Here is a 27,835-nt window from a genome sequence, read left to right on the forward strand (position 1 = left end):
GTGGCTTTCTGTGTATCAGAAATAAGTCGTAGCTGCCTGCAAAGGAAAGAGGTACTTGGAGGCTCACATCTTTGCTTTTGCTGATAATTTCTTTCAGGATATGCTTCATATAAGTAGCTGCCTGAGAAAATGAAAAGCAAAACCATCTGATCTGCCATTTCTCTGTCACCAAGTGGCACATAAGCATTGTGTGCAGAGCCTGGCCTTTACAGGTATCTAATATGGTGAAGCCCCTCTTTCCTCCTGGATAATATATGGGCAAAATAGTGCATATCTCCTAGGCTTATTGGGACAATTAGCTTAGACTTCAGAGTGAAATAATGCATTTATAGTGTTGTGGCTGATTACTGGCCCAGAGTAAACACCCTTTAGATATCAGCTTTCATCACACAAAGCATCTACTGTATCGTTTGACACATAGAAGTTATTCTATAGCTCTTATTAAACATTCTTAAAAGGCTTAGAATTGCAAAAATATAAGCCATTGCCTGTTTTCCATTTATGAAAGCAAAAAATAACTGAAATGGAGAACAGACCTCAACTGATCAGCAAGCTTTCTTTATTAAGCAGCAGAAAGACACATTTTCAGGAGAGAAAATGACAACTGGTTACAAAAGGGGTCTGATTTTTAAAGAGTTTAGAGAGACTTAAACATCAACAGAAAGTGTCGGTTAGGTAGTCAGGGAAATAGTTGTGCAAGTTCAAAGACCATTGTTGTTGTAAAATGGTGAAAATTCAGAGCCCATTATTTGCCTTCTCTCCAGAGGTTGTTGTTCTCCTTTTTCCCTGGGGGTTGTCATTTTCCATATCCTTCAATTTATGTTTAGAGAAGACAATAGGCCTGGAATTTATATGTTCTTATGACTTTTTTATGTACATAGGGAAATCTATTTTATTCCACCCTATTTAATTTTTTTTTTTTTTTACTAATTAAATGAAACAAATACTTTCCCTTGTTCCTGACTTCAAACTGCAGCCAAGGAAATTGTGGATAAATTCATGGAAATAAAAGTGCCTATAGCATAAGAATATTTTGGCATTTTTCTTTCTTTCTTTTTCTTTTTCTTTTTTTTGTAGATCAAGAGAACCAGTCTATACTCTTCATAAAAGTGTTTGCCATGTTTTTTTTTGTTTGTTTGTTTGTTTTGTTTGGGGCCTGCACTAAGTTTCAGTGGAAAGAGATATGTTTCACTGAAAATAAAACTTAAATTTAACACCTATGAATTGTTTGATTTTTGGATGTAGAATACATTCTATGTAAAAATAAGATACTCAACAAGTTATCATAATGCTTCAGTCAGTGATTACTTCAATTATAGTATCAGGTAGTCTGGCTCCATCATTTCAACCGACATTATAGAAATCATAGTACACAAGCTGGGTTCTATTTTTCCAAATGATCCCATTCAAAGATCTCTGTACTGACTAATAAAGAAGATGGACTGAAAATTCAGTGGATGGGAGCACAGAACAGAAAATATGCTGTCGTGGGCAGCTAGTGTCGGGTAGGACAAGGTACTGTAAGTAGTGGTATTATTGAAAGCTCAGTCTTGTTCCTGATGCCAATCCAAATAATGAGGACAGTGCTTTGAAAAAAAGAATAAAGAAGTTTTATTGATTTGTCTTAGGAGATACTGTCCCCCTCCCAAGGGGAAATAAAGGGATTTATAAGGAAATTCAGGGACTAGGCTCTGGGTATGCCTGTCAGAAGACATTATTCATGTTAAAATGGTGACCTGGAGATATCCATTGAACAGCCCTACTGGCACCAGTTCCCAGGTCTTCACGTTTATCTTACTGACACAGAATCCTTCATTCCTGTAGTCAGTGAGCTAAAAGGCAGGGTAACTAATTTGGGATGGAAGAATGCTAATCTTGCTTCCCCTACCCCATGACTGGGAGGGGTAGAAGAGGAGGGGAAAAAAAAAGAAAAAAAAAATCAGTTTTAAAATAAGCCACCTACTGGTCAAGAAGCAGAATACTCAAAGCAGGAAGTGAATCACTGGTACAGTGAAAACTAAAAAATGTGGCTCTGAAAGAAAAGAGAAGAGAGTGAAGAGGAAGGAAGGACAGGGCCTTAGTAATACCTTTTTATGTGTTAATTTTGATGAAAATAATGCTGGCAGGACAGGTGAATATCACCAGGTGACAAAGACCCACCCCTGTAAGGTGCTCAGGTACTTGGCTTTCCCATGCAATGAAGATGTCACCTTGTGTGTTGGGCTCCTCATTGGCTTCTGCTATCCCAGGAGGGATACATGGTCTCAGAATCGTAGCACTAGATGAGTAGTTCGACTTCAGCCTTTTGTAGATATATAGGCCTGTTCCTCAAAGGAAGGTCTTTGTCCTAGGATACTGTAGGTAATATAGAGTTAGCAGGGTATGAAATGTAAAGGGGAAGCCTAAAGCAAAATTGCCTGGTAAAAGAATTGGTGGATGTTTTTCTGAGAAGAGGATTGGATTTGATCAAAATTACTTAATTTCCATCACACTGATAATCAGAACTAGTTAACTGTGTCACTGAATTTCAAATCACAGAGTAGAATCTGGTGCTGGAAAGATTGTGAACACCAAAAATTTTGCAATATTTTGCTACCATAGTCACCATAAGTGATACCAGGAAAAAGCTGATAAGTGTTCAAATATCATGGCAGGAAAGGTGAAATGGCTCTATCCACTGGATCATGGCAGCTTTGCCATGACCACCTGAGGGGTAGGTGGAAATAACCACAGAACAATTAGTAAAGTTAAGAAAAGTCTTGTTTTATATTTTTCCTCTACCCCTTGAGAGGATCTTCAAGTGCCCCATACTAATAATCTGATGATTTATGTAATTTCAGATCTGCTTCAAGCCAGATCCTGTTGGTTCAATCCTTTGTAAGTTATGCCCTTAAGATCCAAGCTATCTGACTTCCTTCAATGGCCACTTGATTCTGTTGGTTCAATCCTATGTAAGTTATGCCCTTAAAATCCAAGCTATCTGACTTCCTTCAATGGCCACTTTTAATATTTCTTAATTTCATTGGCTATAGTATGATGTCAGATTTCCACAAATATGCACAAAAGAAGTGTGTTTCCTTTGCTCCTAACTCCTGTTATCAAATCCTGATTTCTCGATGCATATACTCTCAACTTTAATCACAATCCATGTTCTGAAAAAATTTACTTTATTTTTCTATTTTTGATCCTTGGCAATTTTTAATTTAGCCTACTTTGTTTAGCCCTTGATAGGTTAGTGGGCTTTTATATAATAATTTAAAGATAACTAGACCATTAAATTTGGTATGTAAAACAAAATTAGGTAATATTGAGTATAACTCAAATTAGTGAATTATTGAACTGCTAAACTTAAAACCTTTTCACTTTTGGCTTTATTAGTTTGCTTTTTCAGCTTGATTCTGGATGTTGCCAGCTGTTTTTGCTAATCAAGAAGTATTTCAAAATAGCCACCTGGTTCATCTTTAATCTATAGAAATTACTTTTCCAACCAACCACCATATTTCTGAATTTGATTGATTTCTACTATTTGAACTCTACTATTTTCTAGATAAAAATTTGTTTTAGCATGCATTTTAGGCTTGTGTGTGTGTGAGGGGGTGGTGGTGTGTGTGCTAAAGGGTAGGTCTAGCCATTGAATGTATGATGATACATAATACATAATACTTCATAATACATAACACTTCTATGAAAGTCTTTGCTCATATAGCCCTTTTACTTATTTAAAGGACAGTGAATGCATATTATTTAGAAGGGATATAATATTTGTAACTCTACATATTCTTGAATACCATATTCTACGTAATTATTTCCATAAAATGGATCTTTGAGGATGAGTAGAAAACCACAAAACATGATGAAATGTGGCCACTGGCTGGTCATTCAGGTTTACTCTGTGTAGATGACCTGTTTGGTCCCATTGGTCTGAATGTGCCTAAACAAATTCAGGGTCAGTACCATTACAAGTCACTGCTTGGTGTGAAACTCTAGATTACTTAGGAATAACAGGAAGCAAAAATATAGTTTAATAATGGCAAAAGTCTGTTATATTATCCTAGGATATCATTCCAGGCATGAAGGTTGAGAGGGAAGACAGGAAGATTAACAATGGGGAAATATTATGGAATGAAGTTTGTGTGGAAATAGAATGTGGTATTTTTGTTTTGTTAAATAACCACTTTATCTTCCCACTCAGGCTAATAATGATTAAAACCAATTAATGAGTTTCCATATGTAATCATAAGAGCAATACATTGTCTTTTATCCATCTGTTTTTCTGAATCTCCATCCCCAAAAAACATTTTATGACCAAGTTTGGAAGGAGCTTTTAGCTACTGGTTATTAAAGCAAGAAGGTGATGGACCTGGAAATGGAGGGCTTGTCATATTATAAAATTCTCATTAAAATAATGTTAACCAGTTGTAGTTAACTCTTTTATGCTTCTCAAGGACTTTAGGAGATCTAATCATGCAAGTGAATCCTATCTTGGAAGCATTTGGGAAATGCCAGACCTTGAGAAATGACAATTTCTCTTCTTTTGTAAGTAACATAATTATCATAATATCAGAATCTTTAATTTTTAAGCAATGGTAAAACTCATGTCTAAACACATGAAAAAAATCTAGAATTTCAGAGAAAGTCTTTTAAAGTCTATAGTAGTAGGGTTAGATGCCTGAAAAAAATTAACTTTCTTCATTGCTAAAATAATTAACACTACCTATAAATATGTGTTTGAGCAGCTCTGATTTGGTCAATTTCAGGAAGAAAGTATTTATCTTAATAGTTTGAACTATCTTTCCCCTCTAAGGAGGAAAGCTCATTTTTTTGTATTATAGTAAATTCATATTAAATTTTACAGATTTGTAAATTCTACATAATTTTCAATATTCCTCATTACAAGGAATTTAGTAGGTATTTTCTAATTTTCTTATTGCGATTATTCTTTCTATTCTTGCCTGTAGCCTCCATATATCTGTATATTTTTCCAGAGGAATTTTTAATTAGGAAAATATTTTTATGTACTTTTTAATAACAGAAGTCCCATGACAGAGGAAGAATTTTGATTTTCAAAATCTAGTTTTACAAATGCATTTTATGTCATGAATGAGAGCAAGGAGTCACCATATAATTTACAAGCAAATTTGCAGAAGGCTTTCTGTTGGAGTCTCTGGGCATAATTAAACAATGACCTCATGCTGATTTGCCTAGTTGCCATTCAAAGTCTTAGAGCTGCCGTGTCCATAATTATATTTACTTGCAGTATCTACCTGGTCACAGCAGGTACTAATAAGTGGTACATAAACAACAGCTAAATTTGAAATTTGTTGGAGTGCTAAGAAATTTTCTGCTGAAAGATGGAAAGCAGAAACAAGAATAAGAAAAGATGGGAGGGGGGATTTGTAGAAAGTTAAAGAAAAGGAAGAAAGGAAAGAAAAATAAAGTAGAAAAGAAAGAAATTGAAAGAGAATAAGAAAAAAACAAATTTGGAAGGATTGAAGGTAGTCGAGAACTAAACAAACATAAAGATAGGAAGGAAGCAAGGAAGAAAGGGAGAAGGAAAGAGAAAATCAAGAAATCAAAGTTAAATTCTTTTAATTAATGCTATGGCATGTATGTAGACATATATTTAAATGTATATACATACACATATACATATGTACATACTTGTATGTGTTCAATTATACATGTGTATGGTTGTGTGCGTGGCTCCCATTGTCCTACATTTTTTAACTTACTAGCTCAATCCCCCAGCACGTAGTTACTCTCCTGCTGCTGCCAGGCTGCTGTCCTGTTCTGTGCCTTTCTGGCATGGTGTGACCTCCATCAGGCTTATGGCTTTTTGTAAAAGAAGGAGCAGTTCCCTATTGTTGTTTATGCCAAGGTATGTTTTGAAAATAAATCATATCACATAACTACTCTTCTTAAAATTTCTAAATATCTTTGAGTACACATGAAATGAAGCCCTCCTCTTTACTGTGTCCTACATGTTTCATATAATATGGTTCTAATCTGTCTTTCTTTTAGATTATCATATATTTTATTTTCTCTTATCTGCTAACACACAATACAACTGGATTTTCTTTAGAATTTAAAACATACCAAATATTTCTGTGTTAGAACTATTGTAGCAGCTACTTACTCTCCAGAATACACACTTCAAAGGGGTAGGGATCATGCTGGTTTCTCTTATGTAGTATCTCTAGTGCTTAGCAGGTTTTCTGGATTCTAGCAGATGTTCACTGAATGTTTGTTGAATGAATGAATGAAGGAAGGAAGAAGTATGCTGAAAAATATTATATTTCTCAATTTTAAATAAGAATATTGGGACACCTAGAGATTCCATAATGCGTTCAAGAATATACGGTAGCAACAGATAGATATGAATAGAAATCAGGGCCACTGCTAGTTCTGGCAATTGTTCTAGCTCCCTCCAAACATTAACTGGTTCTATATCCTCTCAATCCCATGTTGCAGTTTTTTTTTTTTTTTTTTTTTTTGGTACTGGGGATTGAACCCAAGAGTACTTAACCACTGAACCACATTCCCACTCCTTTTTTGTATTTTATTTTGAGACAGGGTCTTAAGCTGAGTTGCTTAGGACCTGATAAGTTGTTGAGGCTGGCTTTGAAGTTGTGATCCTCCTGCCTCAGCCTCCTGAGCTACTGGGATTACAGGTGTGTGTCACCACACCCAGCCTATATTTTATGTGTTTGAATCTTTTGAGGAAATAGTCACTTTGGGAATTATATGTATAAGAAACTATTGTGATTGTTTGGAAGTTTGAATAGGAAATTGAGTTCTGTGTTCAGCTAGGGAAAATTCATCAGGATGAACTTTGACATGAGAGGTGTATTACTATATGCCGAAATTAAGATCTGTAAGTCACCATTGTGGTACTTCGTTAGTTTTTCTTTTCTGTCTCTTCAATTTTTGTCATTCTGGGGATCAAACCATGGGCCTTGTACAAGCACTCTACCACTGAGCTATAGCACCTGTTTTCTTTTTTTTTTTTTCCCCCTAAGTTTTGCAGGAACATCTAAATATGCATCTTCATTCATTTTCCACCCACTCAGATTTACTTGAGAAACCTCGGGTGATTTACCAGCAGCATGGAGAGAGGAACTACCATATATTCTTTCAAATTCTATCTGGAAAAAAAGAATTTCATGGCAATATTGTGGAGCTGAGGGTCATTGCAGACAAGAAAAAGAAAAGTTAACAGATCTGGGGGGTGGAAAATGTTGCTTTAGGAACATTTTCTTGACAAGTTTCCCTGGCTGGCCTCAAACTCGAGATCCTTCTGCCTCAACCTCCTGAATAATAGAGGTGTACTGTTATATGCCAACTCGTATTATATGTGACTCAGAATGAGTCACTGAGCCTCGTTCTCTTAGCCATTTTAAATCTCAGTTTATTCATGTTACAAATTAGGGAACTAAACAAATTATAGAACCAATGTTCCATAATTCTATATGGGTACAATATAAATGGTGACACTATTTTTCAATGTGGTAGTAAAAGAAAAAAGTGTTCTTGGAGGTAGAAAAGATGTCAGCCCAGTACAGTTTAGTGTGTGTGTGTGTGTGTTTTAAAAGTATTAGAAAATTTAAGGTCTTAAATGATTAGAATCACTTGGGCAGAATAGACATGGTGTGTGGTGGTCAGTGGGTGTTTTATAAGAAAAGGAATTTGGTTTGGGATATGAAGAAGAGGAATAGGATTTAACAGAGAGTTGAGGATTGAAGGCATTTATGGAAGAAGGAATAAGGTAAACAATGCCAGTACAGGGCAAACCAAGAGCAGGAGCAGAGTCCAAGTTGACTGGAAGAAAGGTTTTACATAAGAGAAACAGTGAGATTTTATTCTGATGGGTTTTGCAGCCAGGGACTTGGGAGGCTGTATGTGCATCTGTGTGTTGTAGGCATTGATAGGGTAATATGAGGTCACTGATCCTATCAAGAGTAGTGTTTAGGGTGATTAAGCTTGTGTGATAGGCAGGATGGCCAGGAGGAAAAAAGAAAAAAGATGATGGAAGTGATTGTAATACAGTCAGTGTAAGATGAGAAGACAGTTACCCAAGGTAGTGTCTGTGGGAATGGAAGGAAAAGAGAAGGAAAAATGGACAGATCTTGCTACTGAATGAATAGAAGAATGAAGTAGAATGATTATTCAAAACTTATTAGCAAGTTGATGTGGATAACTGCTATGAACAGAAAGATAAACATAAATTATGGGGCCAGAAAGTGGATTTCATGTATTCAGTCAACAAATATTTATACTGTAGGATTGCTCTCTGTGCAGCAGGAGCTACAAATTAAACATGAAGGATAGAGTGGTACAAATAGTTCCTTGCCCTTGTGAAATCACATTCTAGTATAGAAGGTAGGCAATAAACAAGTAACAAATAAATAATAAGAGATTTTCAGAGAGCAGTAGGTGTATAAAGAAAAAAATAGGGTGAGGGCTAGAGAGAATGGGGTTTGGTAATGTTGTGGGTCGTTTTATTTTAGATAGAACAGTCAAGCAATTTCTCTAGGAGAAGGCAATATTTTTTCAGAGACATGAATGAATGGGAGAGCAAGAGGGAAAGATTTCCAGAAATACAATTCCAGGAGGAACAAATGGTAAGTGTGAAAGCTTCCAGGCAGGAACATATCTGGCTTCTTTTTGGAATAGCAAAGTAGTTGCTGTGGGTAGTGGAGAGGAAGGGGGAATTAGGCAGGTGCCAGATCATGTAGCACCTTGCAGGCCATGATAGAGAGCACTTATATTGTGGTTTGAGTGCTATGGGAAGTCATTGGAAGGGGAAAATGGCAAACTTACTCAGTTGCATTTCAGGTAAGCCATTGAAGATAGCAGTGTTCCCACAAGAGTGGATGTGGTCTGAAGTTGCAGATACAGGCTAGCAGATTTTGGAGAAGAGTTCTCCCAGTCCATTATATTTAGATAAATAATGGTATAAATCTGGCAGCATTTTGATTACTTGGTCTTCAACTCCTAATTACCCCGATCAGATGGGAAAAGCTGTTGTAACTAGAAAATTGTTATTCCCATGAGTATAATTTGTGATATATAAGCAGTACGTATTTCCTCCCCTTTCTTCTACCTAAACTTGGAAACAGATTTTTTTAAAAAATTAGTTTTGTCAAATCTAACATTCTTAACATTAATTTCTATGCTGTATCTGTTAAATATGGTCTTAGATAGGAACTAATTCTGACCTTAATATTTCTTTGAGCATCTATGATTTCTGATAATGTAGAGCCATCTGAAGTTTTGGGACTTCTCTAGAACATTTATGTGTGTACTGAAACCATTTATCTTGTTGAGTCTTTGGGGACTGCTCATATTGATTACTGTGCAATGCCTGACATCTGGTGGTCACAATTGGGCATTGTCACTCTACTTGTTTTCCATATTTATTGTACATCCATTGTCATTTTGAGAAATATTAAAAAAATATTATGTACTCTTTCCATCCTTGTTTGCAAAATAATAGTTTCAGAGAATCATGAGGATTGATATAAGAAGGAATATTTTAGCAATATGAGAATTATGTCCAGATCTCCTAAAGTAAAAGCAGTTGTCTGTACTACAAAAGAATCTGGTATAGAAAATCACAGCAGAGAAGCTGCCTACTCACTGAAGAAGCCTAGGAAATGAGGTGATGTGTTACTTCAGAGCCAGCCCCCATCTATTGTGGATTCCTGTTCTCTCTTTGACTCTTAATTAAATCTGATCTTTGTTTCAGATGTGACTGAGACTCACTGCCTCAGTTCTCTTAGATATGACTCCTTCAAAATCCTTTACTTCTTACTACCATCTGTTTATCTTGTTTCTACCTATGTCTCCCTATCCTACACACATACTCTCTGGTACCCTTTCCATTTTTTTTATTCATTATGCTCATTCTTGCTATTCAACTTGTGAATAAAATTTTAGGAGTAGAGATCAGTGACCAAGAAGTCCTAGCCTTATGGAATCTTTGACACTTTGCCTAGCACCCTAATATTCATTTCCTACAGTGTGTGACAATCATAAATAGTGAGAAAGTAATCTATGTAATATGAGGAGATATTTATAAACTGTACATCTGATAAGGGATAAATATTCAAAATATGTAAGGAACTCAAACAACTCAGTTGCAATAAAACAAACTAATTAAAAGTGGGCAAAGGACCAGAAAAGAGACATACAGTAGGTTTATGAAAAAAAATGCTTGTGAAAAATAGATTCTCAGGAAATACAAATCAAAATCACATTGGATATCACCTCATATCTGTTATATTGGCTATTATCACAAAGATAAGAGATATCAAGTGTTGGTGAAGATGTGGAGAAAAGTCAACCCTGTACACCATTACTGGGAATGTAAATTAGTTTAGCCATCATGGAAGAGTATGTTGGTTTCTCAAAAAATTAAAGCAGAACTATCATATGATCTAGTAATCCAATTACAGGTATATATCCAAAGGCAATGAAATTGCAGCATTTTCACAACAGCCAAAATACTGAACCAACCTGTTTCCATCAAAGTTGAATCTATTAAACAATGTGATTTACACGCACAATGGAATACTATTCATTCAAATAAAAAATGCTATCTTGACATATTCAACAACTTGGAAGAATCTGAAGAACATTATGCTAAGTGAAGTAATTCAGGCATTTATCAGAAAGATAAATGCAGTGTGATCTCACTCATGGAATCTCAGAGTCAATTAAATTCAGTATATCTATTATACAACATGGTGTTTATAGCTAATAACAGTGTATTATGTATTTGAAAATTGCCAGAGAGTAAATTTTAGATGTTCTTATCACAAAAAACGTATGTATGTAAGGTAGTGGCCAAATTAAGTAGTTGAAGTACGTTATTCCAAAATACATGTGTGTGTGTGTAAGTACACACACACACATTTATCTATATCTATGTAGAAATATATATATATATATATATATATATATATATATATATATATATATATATCTCAAAACACCATGTTGACAACACACAAAATTTTGGTCAATTAACAAAGAAAAATCATTTAAAATATAAATACTTAAAATACTTTACAATTTTATGGATTTCATTTTCATTAAAAATAATGTGTTATATTTGCCATTGTTTGAGTTCTTTTGGGAAAGTCCACTTTCTTTGTAAAAAAACTATTTTATGAAACAGCTTAATGGAAGTACCATTGACCTAAAATAAACTTCATATGTTTTAAGTGTATAATAGCTAAGTGTTGGTATATGTATTTATATGAGAAACCATTACCAAAATCAAAATAATTCACATATCGATAGAAAAGTTTCTTCAGGATCTTTTACAATCCTTCCCTTTTGTCTCTCCTCACTTATTGGAGCTCTCCCCTCCACTCCCAATCCCTAGGAACTACTGTTATGCTTTTTGTCACTACAGACTAGATTGTACATTCTAGAATTTTATAATGCAGAATTATATAGTATATACTCTTTTTGTCTGGTTGATTTCTACCAGCATAATTATTTTGACATTCTTCCATGTTGTAGCAATTTTTTTTTGTTTGCTGAAAAACAATCCACTGTGTGGATATTACAGCAGTTGTTAATTCATTCAATTGCTATAGATATTTGGCTTGTTTCCAAATAGATCTGCATAGCATTCCTGTAGCCTGATTTCTTGTTTCTGAGATTGAGGTTCAGGATAATAGATCTTCACTTCAGTGAGTGATAAATAGGAAAATATGACCAGCTCAAAAAACACTTCCTCAGAAGCAAGTGTTTGTTGGTGAGGCTGGAGTGATTCTGCCAAGTCACTGACAGCCTGCCTTGTCTTTGGCCTGCATCATGTTTCCTGTTTCCTGATGAAATGAATCACATCTGGAGACAGACATGTCAGTGGTGCAGTGTTAAACACAGTAGCCAATTTATAGATCCCTTGAAAGTCAGACTCAGCCTCCTAAGAGTGAGAATGTGATGTGACAGGCTACACTGCTGATGTTCCTTGGGTGCTGACCCCAGGGTCTGGCTGCTTCCTAGCCTTTGAAGGCTCAGGTCTGTTCTACTTATAATTTTACTTTTTTTTTTTTTTTTTTTTTTTTGGTTCTCTGGCCCTCAGTCATGATTCTAGCTCAAATTCCTGTTTTTAACGTTTTACCAATACACCTTATCTGCTTTTTCCCTCCAATACCAATTCAAGCTGCTGCTGCAATTAAATTTTTGGATTTGGCTAACCTTGTCTTCTGTTGGGAAGCATTAACACATGACCGATGAGAGACAAAAACTGATTAAAGAGGTTTGGCTCTAGAACATGTATTTTATATGGCTTATTTAGAAGCATGCTATAAGCAATAAGAATAAGCTGTGAATATTGTTCAACAATTTTCTCAGGCCTTCTGGTTTTCTCTAAACTGGGTTTCCCTACTATAGTCATATTCCTGGTGTCTGCAAATCCCTCTGACTTTTATATTTGTTCCTGTGCAGTACTTGCTGTGGAGAGCCTGAATGATGCTGAAGAATTGCTGGCCACAGAAGTAAGGTTTGTTAATTGTCAAAGCACACTCTGTTGATGACAATGAGGAATGATAGAAAGCAACTCAGTGCTCCATTCTTTTTAAAGGACTTGCAAAAGTGGCCTTGGTGGGAAAGGGCTGCTTCTGTCCAAAGCTTACTGATTAAAAGTGCACAGTGATTAAAAGTTACTCAGTGGAGTAACTTTGGAACTATGGAAAAAGATTTCAACTGAATGGCAAGTACCTCTTTCATTTGGTGTATATCTTTATGCTGTTTATTCTAATTTGGGTTACTTTTGTGTGGTCATTATGGGTTTTTTTGTTTGCTTTTCAACAGAAGTTTATCATCACACTGCCTATATATTATTTGGTTTATAGAGTTTGTCTTTTTAATTTCATCTTATAAGCATTCCAAATGTTGTTATAAATTATTTAGGAACACTTAAATTAATATCAATATTTTATTAGAGATTTGTTCTATTGTTTATTGTGATGGCCTCCTGTTGATGGACTCAAGTCTTTTTTGCCCTGTACCCTACTTTGGTGAGTCTTTGTAGGTAAATGCTTTTTCTGCATATCATATTCACCTCATACTAGACTCCTAGATGTGAAATTACTAGGCAAGGAATATGAATTTTTTATAATCTCATGATGCATATTCTAAATTAACCACTAAAAAGATTTTAGTAAACTTCTCCCTTCTGGAGTATATAAAAATGCACATCATATTGTCTGTTGCAGCCCACATAGCAGGTAAACAGTTAACTAAATGCAGACTGTGAGCCGACTTGAGAAAATAAAAGTCAAAAAGAATTATATTAAGAACTAAAGACAAAGGATATGAAAATCCAGTGGGTGATCCAAGCTTTGATAGAGACTAGATCTAACAATGGAACAAAAGCCTGAGCATTTATTATATAGGTATGAGCATTTAAGAGTTTCAGTGTGAAAAACTTCTTGAGGTAAACAGGGTGAAGTTTTTAATACCCAAAAGTTTTTAAAGCCCCCACCAATTTGAGGAAGACAACTTGGTGGGGGCTTAGCAGTTACATCCATCTCTTCTACCTCTGGGTAGCTGGGATTTGACATCAATGTTTTTGAACTAGGGAATTCCTTGACAAGCATGGAATAATTCTCCTTATCAACAGGAGTCACCTTCAAATGGGTGTTCCCCTAGCACTCTTAACACCACAGCATTCCCAGAAGCAGTGTCTTACTGTCCAGGGTTTACATAGTTCAAAGCAATGATTTATATTCTGCTCATGACATCATATGATATACAGTGTCTTCTTAGGATACAATTCTGTGATGATGTGGCTTTTCTTAAACACTTCCTTTTGCCAGTCCTTGAAATGAGTCTGCTCTGGAAGAATATATGGGATCAAAGAATTAGCAACCCAATAGATATATAGCGCTTGCTGCCATAATTGTGAAAGGCAAATAATTAATTTTATATAGCAAGTTAGTGATTTGTTGCTAGAAGGAAGAGGAGAAGAACATGGTACTGATGGGTTATTTTTGTATCAGAGATTGAACCCAGGGATGCTTAACCACTGAGCCACATTTTTCACCTTTTTTAGTTTGAGATAGGGTCTTGCTAAGTTACCTAGGGCCTTGCTAAGTTGCTGAGGATGGCTTTGAATTTGTGATTCTTCTGCCTCAGCCTCCTGAGTCACTGGGATTACAGGCATGTACCACTGCACTTGGGTCTCATGGAAAAATTCTAAAATTACTGAAAATGAAATAAGCCAAGTCTTGTGCCTTCCTAAGTCTCTTTTAAAGGTGTTGAGAAGCCAGGCATAAAGGATTACAAGGTTAAGGCCAGCCTTTCCAATGTAGGAAGACTCTCAGCAACCAAGCAATATTTTGCCTCAAATATAAATAATAAGAAGGACTGAGATGTAGCTCCTTGGCAAAGTGTCAAGTCAAAAAAAGGGATGAGAAGATTGCTGGTAATCAATTGTCAACAGGGCCTATTTGCATTTCTTTGAACATAGCTGTCAATCCTGGGGTCTGTGGTGTCTGATTCCTGCCAGTTTATATCCTAGTGGGGGAGGTGAGACACACAGTGGGGTAGGTGCTTACTGCAGCCATTAGGAAAAAGAAGATGGATCATCTGTTTCTCTTTTTACAGCAAGGCATGGACATCTTGTGCTTTCTTCCACATGAGAAGTATGGATGCTACAGACTCCCGGGAGCCATCATGCATTTTGGAAACATAAAATATAAACAGAAACCCAGAAAGAAGCAACTGGAAGCAGATGGCACAGAAAGTAAGAATTACTTTGGCTTAACCTCTATTCAAATCCCTGACTCTAAGCCCACTCCTTTTTATCTGTAGTTGAGCTCACTTGTTTTTTGGAAAAAGTTGAAAATAATCAATACTATCATCCTCAATTTTGTTCCTAAAATTTATTCTTTTAATCACTATTCTGATGGAGTATCTGCCTATTGAAGAATAAGAAGCGTTCTCAATTAATAATTGATGATACCCATGAATTTCCTATACCTATGTGAAATAGGATTGATTTAGACTCTGCCTTTAGCATATAAACTGTGGGAAATCAGAAGGGAGCAAATTACCATAAAATACTTTAAATGACTTGGAGAGGTGAACAAAGACCCTTGGAATTCTAAAGACAAAATAACTAATTCAAAAGGGTGCAAACATAAAGCATCATTTTCTGTTTTCACATTTTAACAATCTGTACTCTTGCCTGCTTACCAAAAAGATTTGAGGCATATTCAGTGATCTGTATTGAATGATAATTAAACTAGAAAAACCACAGTTATTAGAAGGAAGTGTGTCTACTGCAATTATTACATTTAATATTAAAATTCTTTTGCGTTCATTCATATTTTGCAACAAATAGTTGTTTTATGTTTTTAATTGTAACAAAATAATTTAAATATCTCATTGAATATTTATTTCCATTATTAAAAATTTTTGGTGAAAATCCTTATAGATTTCAAGATATATATATATATAGAACAAGTATCCAAAAGTAAGTTTCTTTCTCAAATTGCTCTGTTTTATCATATTTCTATCAGCAGCATGAGAGTAATTCTTTTATTATCTTCACTATTACTCATACTTTTTTTTTCAATTTTTATTGATAGGTTGTATTTTAATTTACATTTCAATCTTTTTTTATATTGTCATCATTTTGTACTGTTTCTTCATGAATTTTTGTTTGTAGCCCATTTTAGAAATTAAGGTGTTGAGTTTTTTTTTAAATTGATGTCTCAGGGCTTTTAATTTATTAAGCTTTTGTGATTTTTCTTTTAGAATTAATCATTTAGGATAAAATTGAAGGAGCTGGGCAGACGGTGTTATGGTTTGGATATGAAGTATCCCCCCAAAGCTTCTGTTTAATGCAGGAATGCTCAGATAAAAATGATTAGATTATGAGAGTTGTAACCTAATCAATTATTTAATCCATTTGTTCGATTAATAATTTGAATGGACTAACTAGGTGGTAACTATGGGCAGGTGGGATGGCTGGAGGAAGCAAGTCGCTGGGAGTGTGTGCTTAGGGTTTATATTTAGTACCCTGATGTTTTCTCCTCCTCTCTTTCTGCTTTTGGGCTTTTGAGCAGCTTCCCTCCACCATGCTCTTCTCTTAGGATGTTCTTTTGGACTGGAGCAATGGAGTTGGCTCACCTTGGACTGATCCTATGAAACAGTGAGCCAAAACAAACTTTTCTTCCTCTAGATTATTCTTGTCAGGTATTTTGTTCATAAACATGAAAAGTTGACTAAAACCATTAAAGAAGTAAGTGGAAAGGGGAGGACACTCAAACCTAAAAGGGCATGCTAGCCTTTACCTCTTTCTTGACTTCCTACTCCACATTTATAAACTTTCTACTGTATATTACCTGGTATCCTAAATCCTCCATGGCTAAAATTTAGGGCATCATATTCTCCCCAAGTGTTATCTTTCTATTGGCTTCTATTTATATTCATGATACTGCTCTTCTCTGTACTTCACAGACTGGAAATATGTTAGCTATGTTTCTAGATCTCTTATTCCTGTTCCCATTACTTGTTTAGACCTTCCCATCTTGCACTTGGGCATTGTACACTGTCTCTGTACTTTCAGACTCTTCCCATTCTGATCTGCCTTGCACAACTTTCATAACATTAATTGACCCATAGTGTAATGTGAAGTATGCCATTTTTCTGCTCAAAGTTCCTTTAACATTTTCTCCATTGTTTGATTAATACTTGAAAATGGCATCAGATGTCTTATAAACCAGAAATCACTGACTTCTTAGTTTATCATGGTCTAGTTGGTCTGGACTAAATACCTTTTCTTTGACCATAATTTGAACTCTTTCACCTATGTTGTTATATTATTCTCTGTCTCAGAATTTATTACTCTTTGGCTCATTCTCACATCAAATATTGTTTTTTTTTTTTGAGCTTCCATGTTCATAGAGCTATTTCTCTATTGCTGATTTTCATGATACTTAATTTCTGTGTTTCTTATGTAGTTATTTCACTGACAGGCAACTTATAACTGTGTTTCATTTACTCTTATGACTGATAAACTCTTTGATGCCAGGGAATTTTGTCTGGCTCACTATCTTTTACTACAGCATTTAGTAACAAGGTTTGCACATTGTAAGTACCCAGTAAAATTTTGTTCATTAAAATAATAAGATGCAAACAGTTCAGAAATCACTAATCCTTCATGAAAGACTTAATTTAATGTCATTGCCATAACCCCTCCTCAAATTTGTCATATTTTTTATTGACAAAAGTCATTTTTGTTTCTTTCTTTTACATCTGGTTATTTACAGATGGGACTGCACTGGTATAGAATTGTAAAGTTGAAAATTTCAGATTTCTCTACTTCATTATCTGATTTTAGGTAAAGTTGTACTTTTTTAGTCAGCTTTGTATCAAAGGTAAGAAAAAAACTTATTTTTGGCTTAAGATTTCAGAGATTCTGCTGTCCTTCCTTTCCCCCCTTCAGGAAGGACAGCAGAATAAATAGACATTATTATTGCTGTGTGTATATACGTGACTGCATGACCAATGTGATTCTGCAACCTGTACACTCAGATAAATGAGAAATTATATCCCATCTGATTCAAATGTATGATATGTCAAGATCATTGTACTGTCATGTGTAACTAATTAAAACAAATAAAAAAATTATAAAAAAAGATTTCAGAGATTCAGTCCATGTCTGGCTGACTCCATAACTCTGAGCCTGAGGTGAGATAGAAATTCATGATGGAATAGTATGGCAGATGAAATCTGTTCATCTCATGACAGCCTGGAATTAGAGAGAGAGATTGAGGTATCAGGGACAAAATATAAACCACAAAGTCATGTCCCCATGACCTACTTCCTATAGCTATACCCTTCCTGCCTAGAGATACCAGTTAATCCATTCAAGTGCAAATTAATCCACTGATTAATTTACAGCTCTTCCATTGTAATCATTTCACCTCTGAACATTCTTGTACTATCTCACACATGAGCTTTTGGCAGACAACTCATATCCAAACAATAACATGTACTTTATTCTCTCCATCTTCTTGACTTAATAAATATGCTTACCAAATCTGTCTACCATTTTCTAGATGCTAGTTTGAAAACTTAGAGGTATATCAGAATCCACCTGAAGGACTTTTAAATTCCTGAAGTATGCGTCTTGCCCAGATGAAAGAAAACAGATCTTTGGGATTAGGATGAAGTCATTAGTATTTGTTTTTACCATTGCAGGTTATCCCAGTCTGCTGGCAAGTTTGAAAACCACTTTAATAAAGACTTTTTCTTTGAAAATTTTCGAGTATCAGAATGACCTAAGTAAAGCGGCTTAGACCCTAAACCATTTCAATATATCTTGTCCTTAGGTCCTTTATTAGGTTTTCAGGCTCTTCTGATGATGCAGAAAAACTGGTATATCTCAGGACTCATTTAAAATTGAAGGCATAGCAGGAAGAGTTTTCAGATGAGTGGAATATTTATTTTTTTCAGTAACTGAAATAATCAGCAATTTGAAATATGTTTATAACTTTTTGCCTGGGGTATTCTTTTTTATTACTGTCATATTTTAACCCTTAATGGAATAAAGGCTTATTTATATTTTCTTCTGACAGCACTTATTCTTCTTTACTTCTTTCTTCAGAAAATTAAAGTTCTGTTTTATAAAATTAGTTTTGTGGTGTGTATGTATTCCTGTTGGGCATCAGAGGGCACTATGGAGTAAACAAACTTCATAGGAAAAGGAAAAGTTTTTGATAGATACTGGAAAAGTTTCCAGACTCGTGTCAATCGGTGATTGCCTTGATGATCAAATTCCATAGCCCAAACCCTTGTTTCACTGAAAAAAATCTACAAGCATATGTCTTCATAGAAGGGGGAAATAAGGGACTGTGGTTGTGGCTCAGTGGTAGAGTGCTCTCCTAGCATGCAGGAGGTACTGGATTTGATCCTCTGCACCACATAAATGTAAATTAAAGATATTGTGTCCACCTAAAACTTAAAAATAAACATTTTAAAAAAAGAATGGGGGAAATAAATGACTATCTTCATAGAAGGAGTATGCAAATAATAAAGATGAGATTTTTCCATGTCCTATACATGTTCTTTTTAAAAGAGAGGACAACTATAAAGAAATAGATTCTTTTAAAAATTGAAATATAATTCACATACCACAACATTTACCCATTTAAAGTATATAGTTCAGTATATTTGCAATATTGTACAACCTTGACCACTAAGTAAGTTCAGAATATTTCATCTTCCCCAAAGAAACCCTGTACCAATTAGCAGTTATTCCCTATTCTCTCCTCTCTCCAGCCCTTCACTGGGGATTGGTTCATTCTGGACAGTTTATATAATATGTGGTCTTTTGTTTCTTTTTTCATTTAGTGTTATGTTTTCATATTGCAGCCACATCATAACATACATGATTTACTTTTTCTGTTTATAGAAAAGTAATATTCCATTGTATGAATATACCACATATTGTTTATTCACCAGTTGATTTGCATTTTCCACTTTTTGACTGTTATAAATAATGCTGCTAGGAATACTATGTATAATTTTTTGCCTGTAAATATGTTTTCATTTTTCCAGGGTACATGCCTAAGAATGAAATTGTTAGGTCCTATAGTAACTCTATGCTTAACTACTGAGTAATGATCAAACTACTGTGGCCACAGCACACAAGAGGGTTCTAAATTTCTTCATCCTCACCAACACTTCTTATTGTCTATGGCTTTTTAATTATAGCCACTCTTTGTTGTTGTTCTTTTTAGATATTATAGCCATTCTAAGTTTTTCAGTGCAGCTTTGATTTACATCCTCAAAACAATAGCTTCTTTTATACTTTCAAATTTAGTCATTTATTTCAAAGATGTAATCTATATTGACACATATATCTATCCTTCAGATCTTTGGGTAGTGTGCTGGCTATACTGTAATGAAGTTCTACACTGTTTTCCTCCTCCTCACTCTCACCTTCTTTTTTTCCTTTATGATGACCAGGTGCTGACAAAACTGCTTTCCTCATGGGCACTGGTTCTTTGGAGTTCGTGAAGGGCTTGGTCCATCCTAAAATCAAAGTTGGTAATGGGTATATTTCCAGAAGTCAAAATATAGAACAGGTAGGATGATATTTCAAGGGCATTATAATCACATCATCTTGTTATAATTGTATACACATTGTACTTGTATATTTTGCAACTACTGGGAATGACTGCAATAAGGACTTCTATAAAAAGAACAAAAGAACTACTATGATGAATATTCCAAATGTTTTTATGTATAATGAAAATCATATCAAAAAACTCTTCAATTAAGAGCCTTTCTATTCTGCAATATGTTTTGACAGTTTTCCCTTATGTAACAAGTTTCTTTGTAGATGCAGACAAACCCATCATGTATTGCAATCAACATCTTAGTTTTCCAGTTAAGAATCTTTCATAACTATTGATTTCTGACATAAATTAAATTGATAAATTGGCATCCATTAACTATTTGGCATATTGACTTATTTAGAGTAACAGACACATGGTGACACATTAGTTGAGAAAAGGTTTCAGAACATATGTTGAAGTTAGTATTTGAAGGGACAGGGAATTGAACAGATATGAGAGGTGGAAGGTAATGTAAGTTTTACTTAGCATACAGAAGGCTATTATGATGAAAGAATAACAAATAGTTTGAGGACTGTTGATCTTGAGGCCTTGTCTTATGTAATAAATATTCCCAGGGGTGTTGGATAATATGATCAATTATATATGCTGAAATATTTCAAAATAATAATTTATATCTGCTATATGTATTAATAAGTATAATATAAGCCACAATGCAGTTAATATACACTAAAATCTCAATGACAACAAAAGATTTATTTTTACTCAACCAAGTCCAATATATATTGCAAAGCTTTCATCCATTCTGTAGTTATGCCAACTGGTACACATGGCCTCCAAAGTTGCACAAGGGGGAAAGATAACCTGTGGAGGAAGCATAGCCATCTCAACTGTGTCAGGATAGAGGGAATATCGCTTTCATTCATATGTCAATGGTAAGAATTGGTCAAATTATCTTCTGAAAGAGAGAATGGTACAGTGAAGTAGCAATTGCTTTTGAAATCTGTAATATGTATAAAGCATTCACAGGTATGTTTATTCTTCTATTCTTACAACACTCAGAGGTAAGTAGAGCAGGAATACTATATTTTTCCAGTTGAGGATACTGAAGCTAAAGAAATATAGTTAATATTCATAAGAAAGCTCAGCTAGTTGTCATTTGACACTCAAAATTGTATTATGTTTTAAATCTGAAAAGGAGATTACAAATTATGAAATTTGGAATAGAAGACAATTATTTTGACTTCATTGAACTGTTTCCCTTGTTATATTGAGGTATGTAATTTTTCTGTTATTTAAAACATTAAGACAACTAAACAAAATCAATTTTATAGCTTATCTTACTTTATAAACCAGTAATTCAACCTCTACTGTAATATTAATTATACTATATTGAAGTTATCTCCTTATAATTTTGTTCTTCCTGGTGACCTAAGCACTTTGAGGCCATAGACTATGTCTGATTCATCCTAGTATCCCAGCATCTAGCATAGTTCCCTGACACTCATAATTGCTCCCCAAATGTTAAAATACACTGAATTGAGTGGAAATTGAATCATGTTCAGCAGGACAATAATTGAGCTATTTTTCTCCATTGGGTTTAGAGGTGTTTGGCAGTTTCATGCTTTCTTAGACATTCACTGTAACATGCATATGTATGACATTCATGATTATAGAACAGGGCCTTTCTCTTTATAAAACTAATGAGCCCATAAGAGGTCTAAAATCAAACCTTTACCCCTTTAGTATTGTGTTCTAGGGGAATGAGTTACCACTCCAGTCTTTCCTATCACACTAAGTAAGCTAATACGTTATTACTCAACATAAAACATGAACCTCATTTTCTTTCTCTTTCCTGGAGACAGAGTAAGAAAGAATACTAAAAGGATTTTTAGAAAGTTTGCTGACTTTATAGAGATAATTACCACTGCTAAGAATAGAAACGTGTATGCTTTGTTAATGGCATTTGCAAAAGATGGGGAAAATTTCTGCAGCATTAATAATCTATACAAAGTTTAGCTCTAACTTTAATGCTACTTCACTTTGACATCTTCATTTCTCTGAGCTCTGCAGTGAAGAGGTTGAATGATTTTTTGTTTCTCAATGGAGAGGTATTTGGCATCTAATAAGATGGGACGATTTTTATGGATTACAGTGTCCTATGCTTTGTAAATGTTTTGACCCCTGTATACTAAATACCAGAAGCATTTTTAGTCACTATGACAGCCAAAAGATGCCCCCCATCTTCCAAATGCACTTCTCCCAAGTTGAAAACCTCTATACCTAATTACCAAGAACTAAGGTCTACAGGTCTAGTATTTTATGATTCCATGAGTATAACTCTATTAGAAATAAGTAAATATAATTTTAAAAAGATTAATAATGATGGCAAAACAATAACAATTATCAATAAGCACTGACTACTTACTATGAATGCTGGCTAAAGGATTTGTATGAAATACCTAATTCAATCTAATAACAAGCCAGAAAGGTAGCCCTAATTAATATTTCCAATGTATAAAGATAGTGACTCTTAGAAATATTGACTGCTCAAGGTGACACAGCTAGTAAATAGTTAGGTGAGCATGAAGAAGGAAAAATGAATGATAAAGGGATGAAAAGGGTAAACTAATATTTATTGGAAACCAACTCCAAGTGTTATGCTAAAGAAATTTACATTCTCTCATTCATTGGATCTCTCACAACACCCCTGAGAAATGTATATTTTTGTTGTTTTCTTACAGATGAAAGTTAATATCAAAATGGTTGAATTTTGACTATTTAATTCCATTTTATTTTTATATGTTTTTGTTTTCTATCATGCATTAATGCCCGATAGTAATCAAAGTCTTCTATGAAGTTATGTTTAAAAGAGCTAAGTAAGCCTGGCATGGTGGCATGTATCCATTTACTCCTGAAATGTGGAAGTGTATTTTTAGCTCCTTTTTTTCTTCTTCATTGGACAGAAAGTGATGAAAATTATTAGAATTATAACTTATCCAGCAGTATATTGGTCTATAAGTTTCATTAATTAACTCAGTAGACATCATTCTGAATCTCTGTGTTAGTTTTTCATTGCTGTGATCAAAACATCCTACCAAAATAACTTAGAGGAGGGAAAGTATATTTTGGCCCACAGTTTTAGAGGTTTGCAGTCCATGCTTGGTCAGCACCATTGGTCTAGGACTAAGATAAAATAGAACATCATGTTGGAGGGGTAACTACAGAAGAAATCTGTTCACTTCTGTTTTCTAAGAGAGAGAGGGGCTCAGGGAAGATATGCCTTTCTAGGCACATTACCAGTGACCGGTCTCCTTCAGCTATGCCCCACCTGCCTACAGGTACCAGCCAATCATCCAAACTAGGATGGACAGATTAGGTTACAGCACTCATGAGATAATGATTTCACTTCTGAATATTCCTGCATCAACACAGGACCTTTGGGGAAGACTTCATATCCAAATCATAACAGTCTCCTTCTGCTTACCTCTCCAGACTTTCTTCCTGTGTTTCTCTACTACTCCCCACTCCTGACCAAACCACTTCTTGACTATTTAGAGAATAAAAAGGGATAAGTAAATTAGTCCTTTTTTTTTTTTTTTTAAAGTTTGAAACTGACCACTGTAAACAGGGTAATTTTCTTGGTGTTAACAGAAGATAAAAATCTTCCTGATATTTTATTTGTATACTGGGTTCTTAACTCTCATAATTAAGAACTGATGTCATCCAACTTATGGATTCCTGTGACAATGACTCAAGATAACTGATTAGAGAGGTGACTAACAACTAAATCACCACCAAACATTAACTGACCTTGCTGTGTGTTTTCTCCTGGGCAGAAGGAGGCATGTGATAGTCCTGTTTTGCAAGTTATACTTTGGGGGCACATTCTGTTTTCTGGTTTGGAGAGTGTGCAGATGAAATTCGTTCCTATTTGGATTCTGCTATTACAATAGCACTTTTGCATTGTGGAAGCAGGATCTGCATTTCTATGGCATCATCCAGGCACAGAGATTGGATCTGTCCCCTGTAGGTTGCATGAAAACCTTTGCCACAGCCCTCCAGGGAAGGGACATGCAGCTTCACTTTGACAGTAAGAGAATCTGAGCCAGAATGATGCTAAAAATGGTCATTCTCCATTTAGGGAGATGAGGTTCACTCTGGGAACTAATATAATGAAGATTTGGAAGCAAGGACTAGAAAAGAACCTTCAACTCCATCATTTGCAAGATGGTGCTGCATTCTAGAGAGAGTCAGTCACTTGCCAAAAGTTATACAAATTGTAAGCGGCAGCAACAGTAGCAACAGTACAAAGTTTAGGGGTTGCAGATTTCTAATTCACTATACAAATACTTTTCAAATCTAATTGTGTGTAGTATTAAAAAAGGTAAGAAAAACTTTATTCAGGACTTGCAATAGGGGCGAGACATTGAACCTAACTCCAAATACAACCAGGCCAAATGAGGATTTGTGGGCAAATAATAGTGGGAAGAAGTCAGTGCATAGAAAATTACTAAAAGGATAGAAGTATTCTTGCTGATCTGACCTAACAGGTTTATTGCTAAAGACAGGTTAAGACTTTACACATAAAATTTGGGCTTTGAGGAACATGATATCAAGGTTGGGGAAAATTTCCCTAAAGTGATTCTTGCTGCAACTGGGCTAGACAGACTAAAGACAGAGCAAGTAAAATAAGATTGCCTAACTAAAGTTGGCCAAGGAGAGAGCTTTTGACAATAGGCATTATCTAGGAATAGTATTAGAGTATTGAATCTGTCTGGGATTGGGACTAAGAATTTACATCTCTCACAAGCTCCCAAATAATGTGATGTTTCTGGTCTTTGGATCACACTGAATAAGAAGGCTTTAAGAGCACATTGCCACACCCTATCCCCAGTAGTTAGTTCTTTATTAATAGAAATCTGATTTCTCTGGTCTGTGCTTTTGGTAGGAAGCTAGCTCACTATTTTCTTCTGCCCTTCTTTCCTCCTTTTTCCTCCCCTCCTTCCTTTCTTCTTCTTTTCTTTGTTCTTATTGTATTCCACAGAATGGTAAAACCACAGAAGGTCAATAAATAAATCATGATTTGTCTAGATGGTATTTCCTGAGAGCTACCCAGGATTAAAATGAACACTGTTGTGAGATAAAGTAGTGTTTTCAATATCACTTCTAGGTAACCTGTGTTGTTGGTGCCTTGTCCAAGTCAATATGTGAAAGGATGTAGCTACCCAGGATTAAAATGGACACTGTTGTGAGATAAAGTAGTGTTTTCAATATCACTTCTAGGTAACCTGTGTTGTTGGTGCCTTGTCCAAGTCAATATGTGAAAGGATGCTTAAGTGGCTGGTGGTGTGTATTGACAGGTCCTGGATGCTAAACTGTCAAAGCAGTTCTTCATTAGAATGTTTGACATTACTGGTTTTGAAATCCTTGATGGAAGTATATATACTAAGAATCAAATCAATGAATATTTAAAATAGATTAGAAAATGTCACTTGAATATGGGAAAATATGGCCAAAGCATGATAAGAATTATTATGTACAAACCTTAAAGGTTCTGTTGCTTGGAAAAGAGCTACAATCAATATTAATAATAATTAGTATTTGCCGCAGTCTGGCTGGGCACAAAATAATCGAGCCGCCATGAGGCACTTGTAGGTTCAAACAGGAACTCCTTTATTGCCCGAACTCCACCAGCACTCCATGAGCACTCCCAGGGAACTCTCTCAGCTCTCCCCTGGGCCCCGCACGAACTCCACAGGAACCCCACGAGAACTCAAGGGGAAACTCTGCGAGAACTCAAAAGTAGCCGTGGGCAAGGAGGCAGCAGGAGCCACCCTATTGCAGGACAGCAGGGGTCCATATACAACTGAATACACAGCCTGCCTCAATCCAGCATCATCCAGTCACAGCAATTATACACAGCTTAACTTAATTATCATCATCTTAATGGCTCCCTGGCGTCACCTCTCAACCACTCCTTCTGGCAATGCCAGGTGCCATCCCAATTCGGCTGTGGCTCTCAACAAGTATTACTAGAATTTGTGCAAGAATTTAATATCTCAGTTAAGCCTTACATAAAGGTAAACATAAGTGAAGAGATCTTCTGTGACTTTACATTAAAATTATATTATATATTATTTTATTGTAATAATCTTTAGTTTATAGTTATATTTGAAAAGGGAAGACTTTATTTTAGCATTTTTTGCTGTCTAGGTCTATTTGCCATCATATGATAGTGGGTATGATTTTCTCTTTAATGTACATTCTTATAATTAGAACTCTATATTATTTTTACCTCTTTTTCTTACCTATTCATATCTTTAAGTATAATAGCCTTGAGCAACTTTACATTAATTTTACCAGGGAAAAATGACAACAGTTCTTCAATCAGCTTATGTTTATTTTGATGCAAAAGAATACAGGAAAGAGAGCATTGACTGGGTATTCATTGACTTTGTTCTGGTTTTACAAGCCTGCATAGATCTCATTGAGAAGGTAATATATATATATATTTTCGTCATGCATTTTCATTTAAGAATTGTCTCTGCTTGACATGTTGATCCATGCCAGGCATAAGCCTCTGTCAGAGAACAGGAAATAGGGCCAGACAGTACTGCACATTTTCTTTAATGATCCTTGTGTGCAGCACTTATGGCATTCTAACTAAACTCTCACAGCAGTTCCTCTTACTCCATCATTTCTAATGCAGACTATGGCTATATATTTGCATCTTGTGCATTACTTCCACCATTAATATGTGAGGAGATTTGTTGAGATTAAAAATGGCCACATTCTTGATTGGAAAAAAAAAAAACAGAGCTATGAGCATTGTAGAGTGTGGCTGATTAACATAAAGTGAATGTGTAGATTCAAAGATGCTTAACAAACTTTGGCAAATTAACATGCAAACAAATAACTGCCATAAATCTCAAGGCTACTACCTTGCAGAATGTAGTTTGTTCATTTAATTGGACAAGTACCAGTTAGTTTAAGTAATTTATGACAGTACTTCATCATTTATTAGTAAATTAGCTGCAGTATATGGTTTCTGAATTTAGTTTGTCCCTGGACTCTAAAAAATTTCCCCCTGCTCTGGAAAAGATTAAGGAGATTTTTTACTGGAGTTCTGATGGTCTTTTCTGTGACTTTGTCCACATGAACAAGCACAGTGGCATATTTGCAGCTACATGCCCCTTGTTTCCTGCTGTAATCAAGAATTGCAATGAATTTTGGAGACAGACCTGGGCAGTCCAAAGCCTTTGACCTTCTAAAAGTTCTCTAGCTATGTTGTTACATTTAGTTCTCAATGACCCTGTCAAGAAAGATGTGGGATAACTGACCTCTCATTTTCCTTTGCAGATCTCAGATTTTATCAATCAGTACCCTATCGGTTTTATTTATTATGCTTTAGATAAGACTAAATCTTCCTTTTTTATTATTAGTTGTTCAAAACATTACATAGCTCTTGACATATCATATTTCATACATTTGATTCAAGTGGCTTATGAACTCCCATTTTTACCTTGTATACAGATTGCAGAATCACATCGGTTTTACATCCACATTTTTACATACTGCCATAGTAGTGTCTGTTGTAAAATATTCCTTTAAAATAATATATTCCTAACAGAGGTGGACACTACATTAATTTTTTTTATTTTCTAATGAGTAAATTTAGTTGGGGGAGGACAGGCACAATCAAAAAAAAATGATAATGG

General features: G+C 35.1%; 1 protein-coding gene across 1 annotated transcript in view; it reads left to right on the forward strand.

The window, feature by feature from the left end:
• Window positions 1–27,835, forward strand: part of LOC143642180 (myosin-15-like) — a 96,603-nt gene that overhangs the window by 15,386 nt on the left and 53,382 nt on the right. Inside the window, 10 exon segments of the mRNA XM_077110340.1 lie at window positions 4,446–4,536; window positions 6,811–6,874; window positions 7,071–7,166; window positions 12,412–12,515; window positions 14,629–14,767; window positions 20,005–20,123; window positions 25,401–25,476; window positions 25,479–25,540; window positions 26,434–26,527; window positions 26,530–26,612. Of these exon segments, the coding sequence (XP_076966455.1) occupies window positions 4,446–4,536; window positions 6,811–6,874; window positions 7,071–7,166; window positions 12,412–12,515; window positions 14,629–14,767; window positions 20,005–20,123; window positions 25,401–25,476; window positions 25,479–25,540; window positions 26,434–26,527; window positions 26,530–26,612 (928 nt within the window).

The sequence above is a fragment of the Callospermophilus lateralis genome, chromosome 10 (genome assembly GCF_048772815.1).
Source record: "Callospermophilus lateralis isolate mCalLat2 chromosome 10, mCalLat2.hap1, whole genome shotgun sequence".
In the NCBI taxonomy this organism is placed as follows: Eukaryota; Metazoa; Chordata; class Mammalia; order Rodentia; family Sciuridae; genus Callospermophilus; species Callospermophilus lateralis.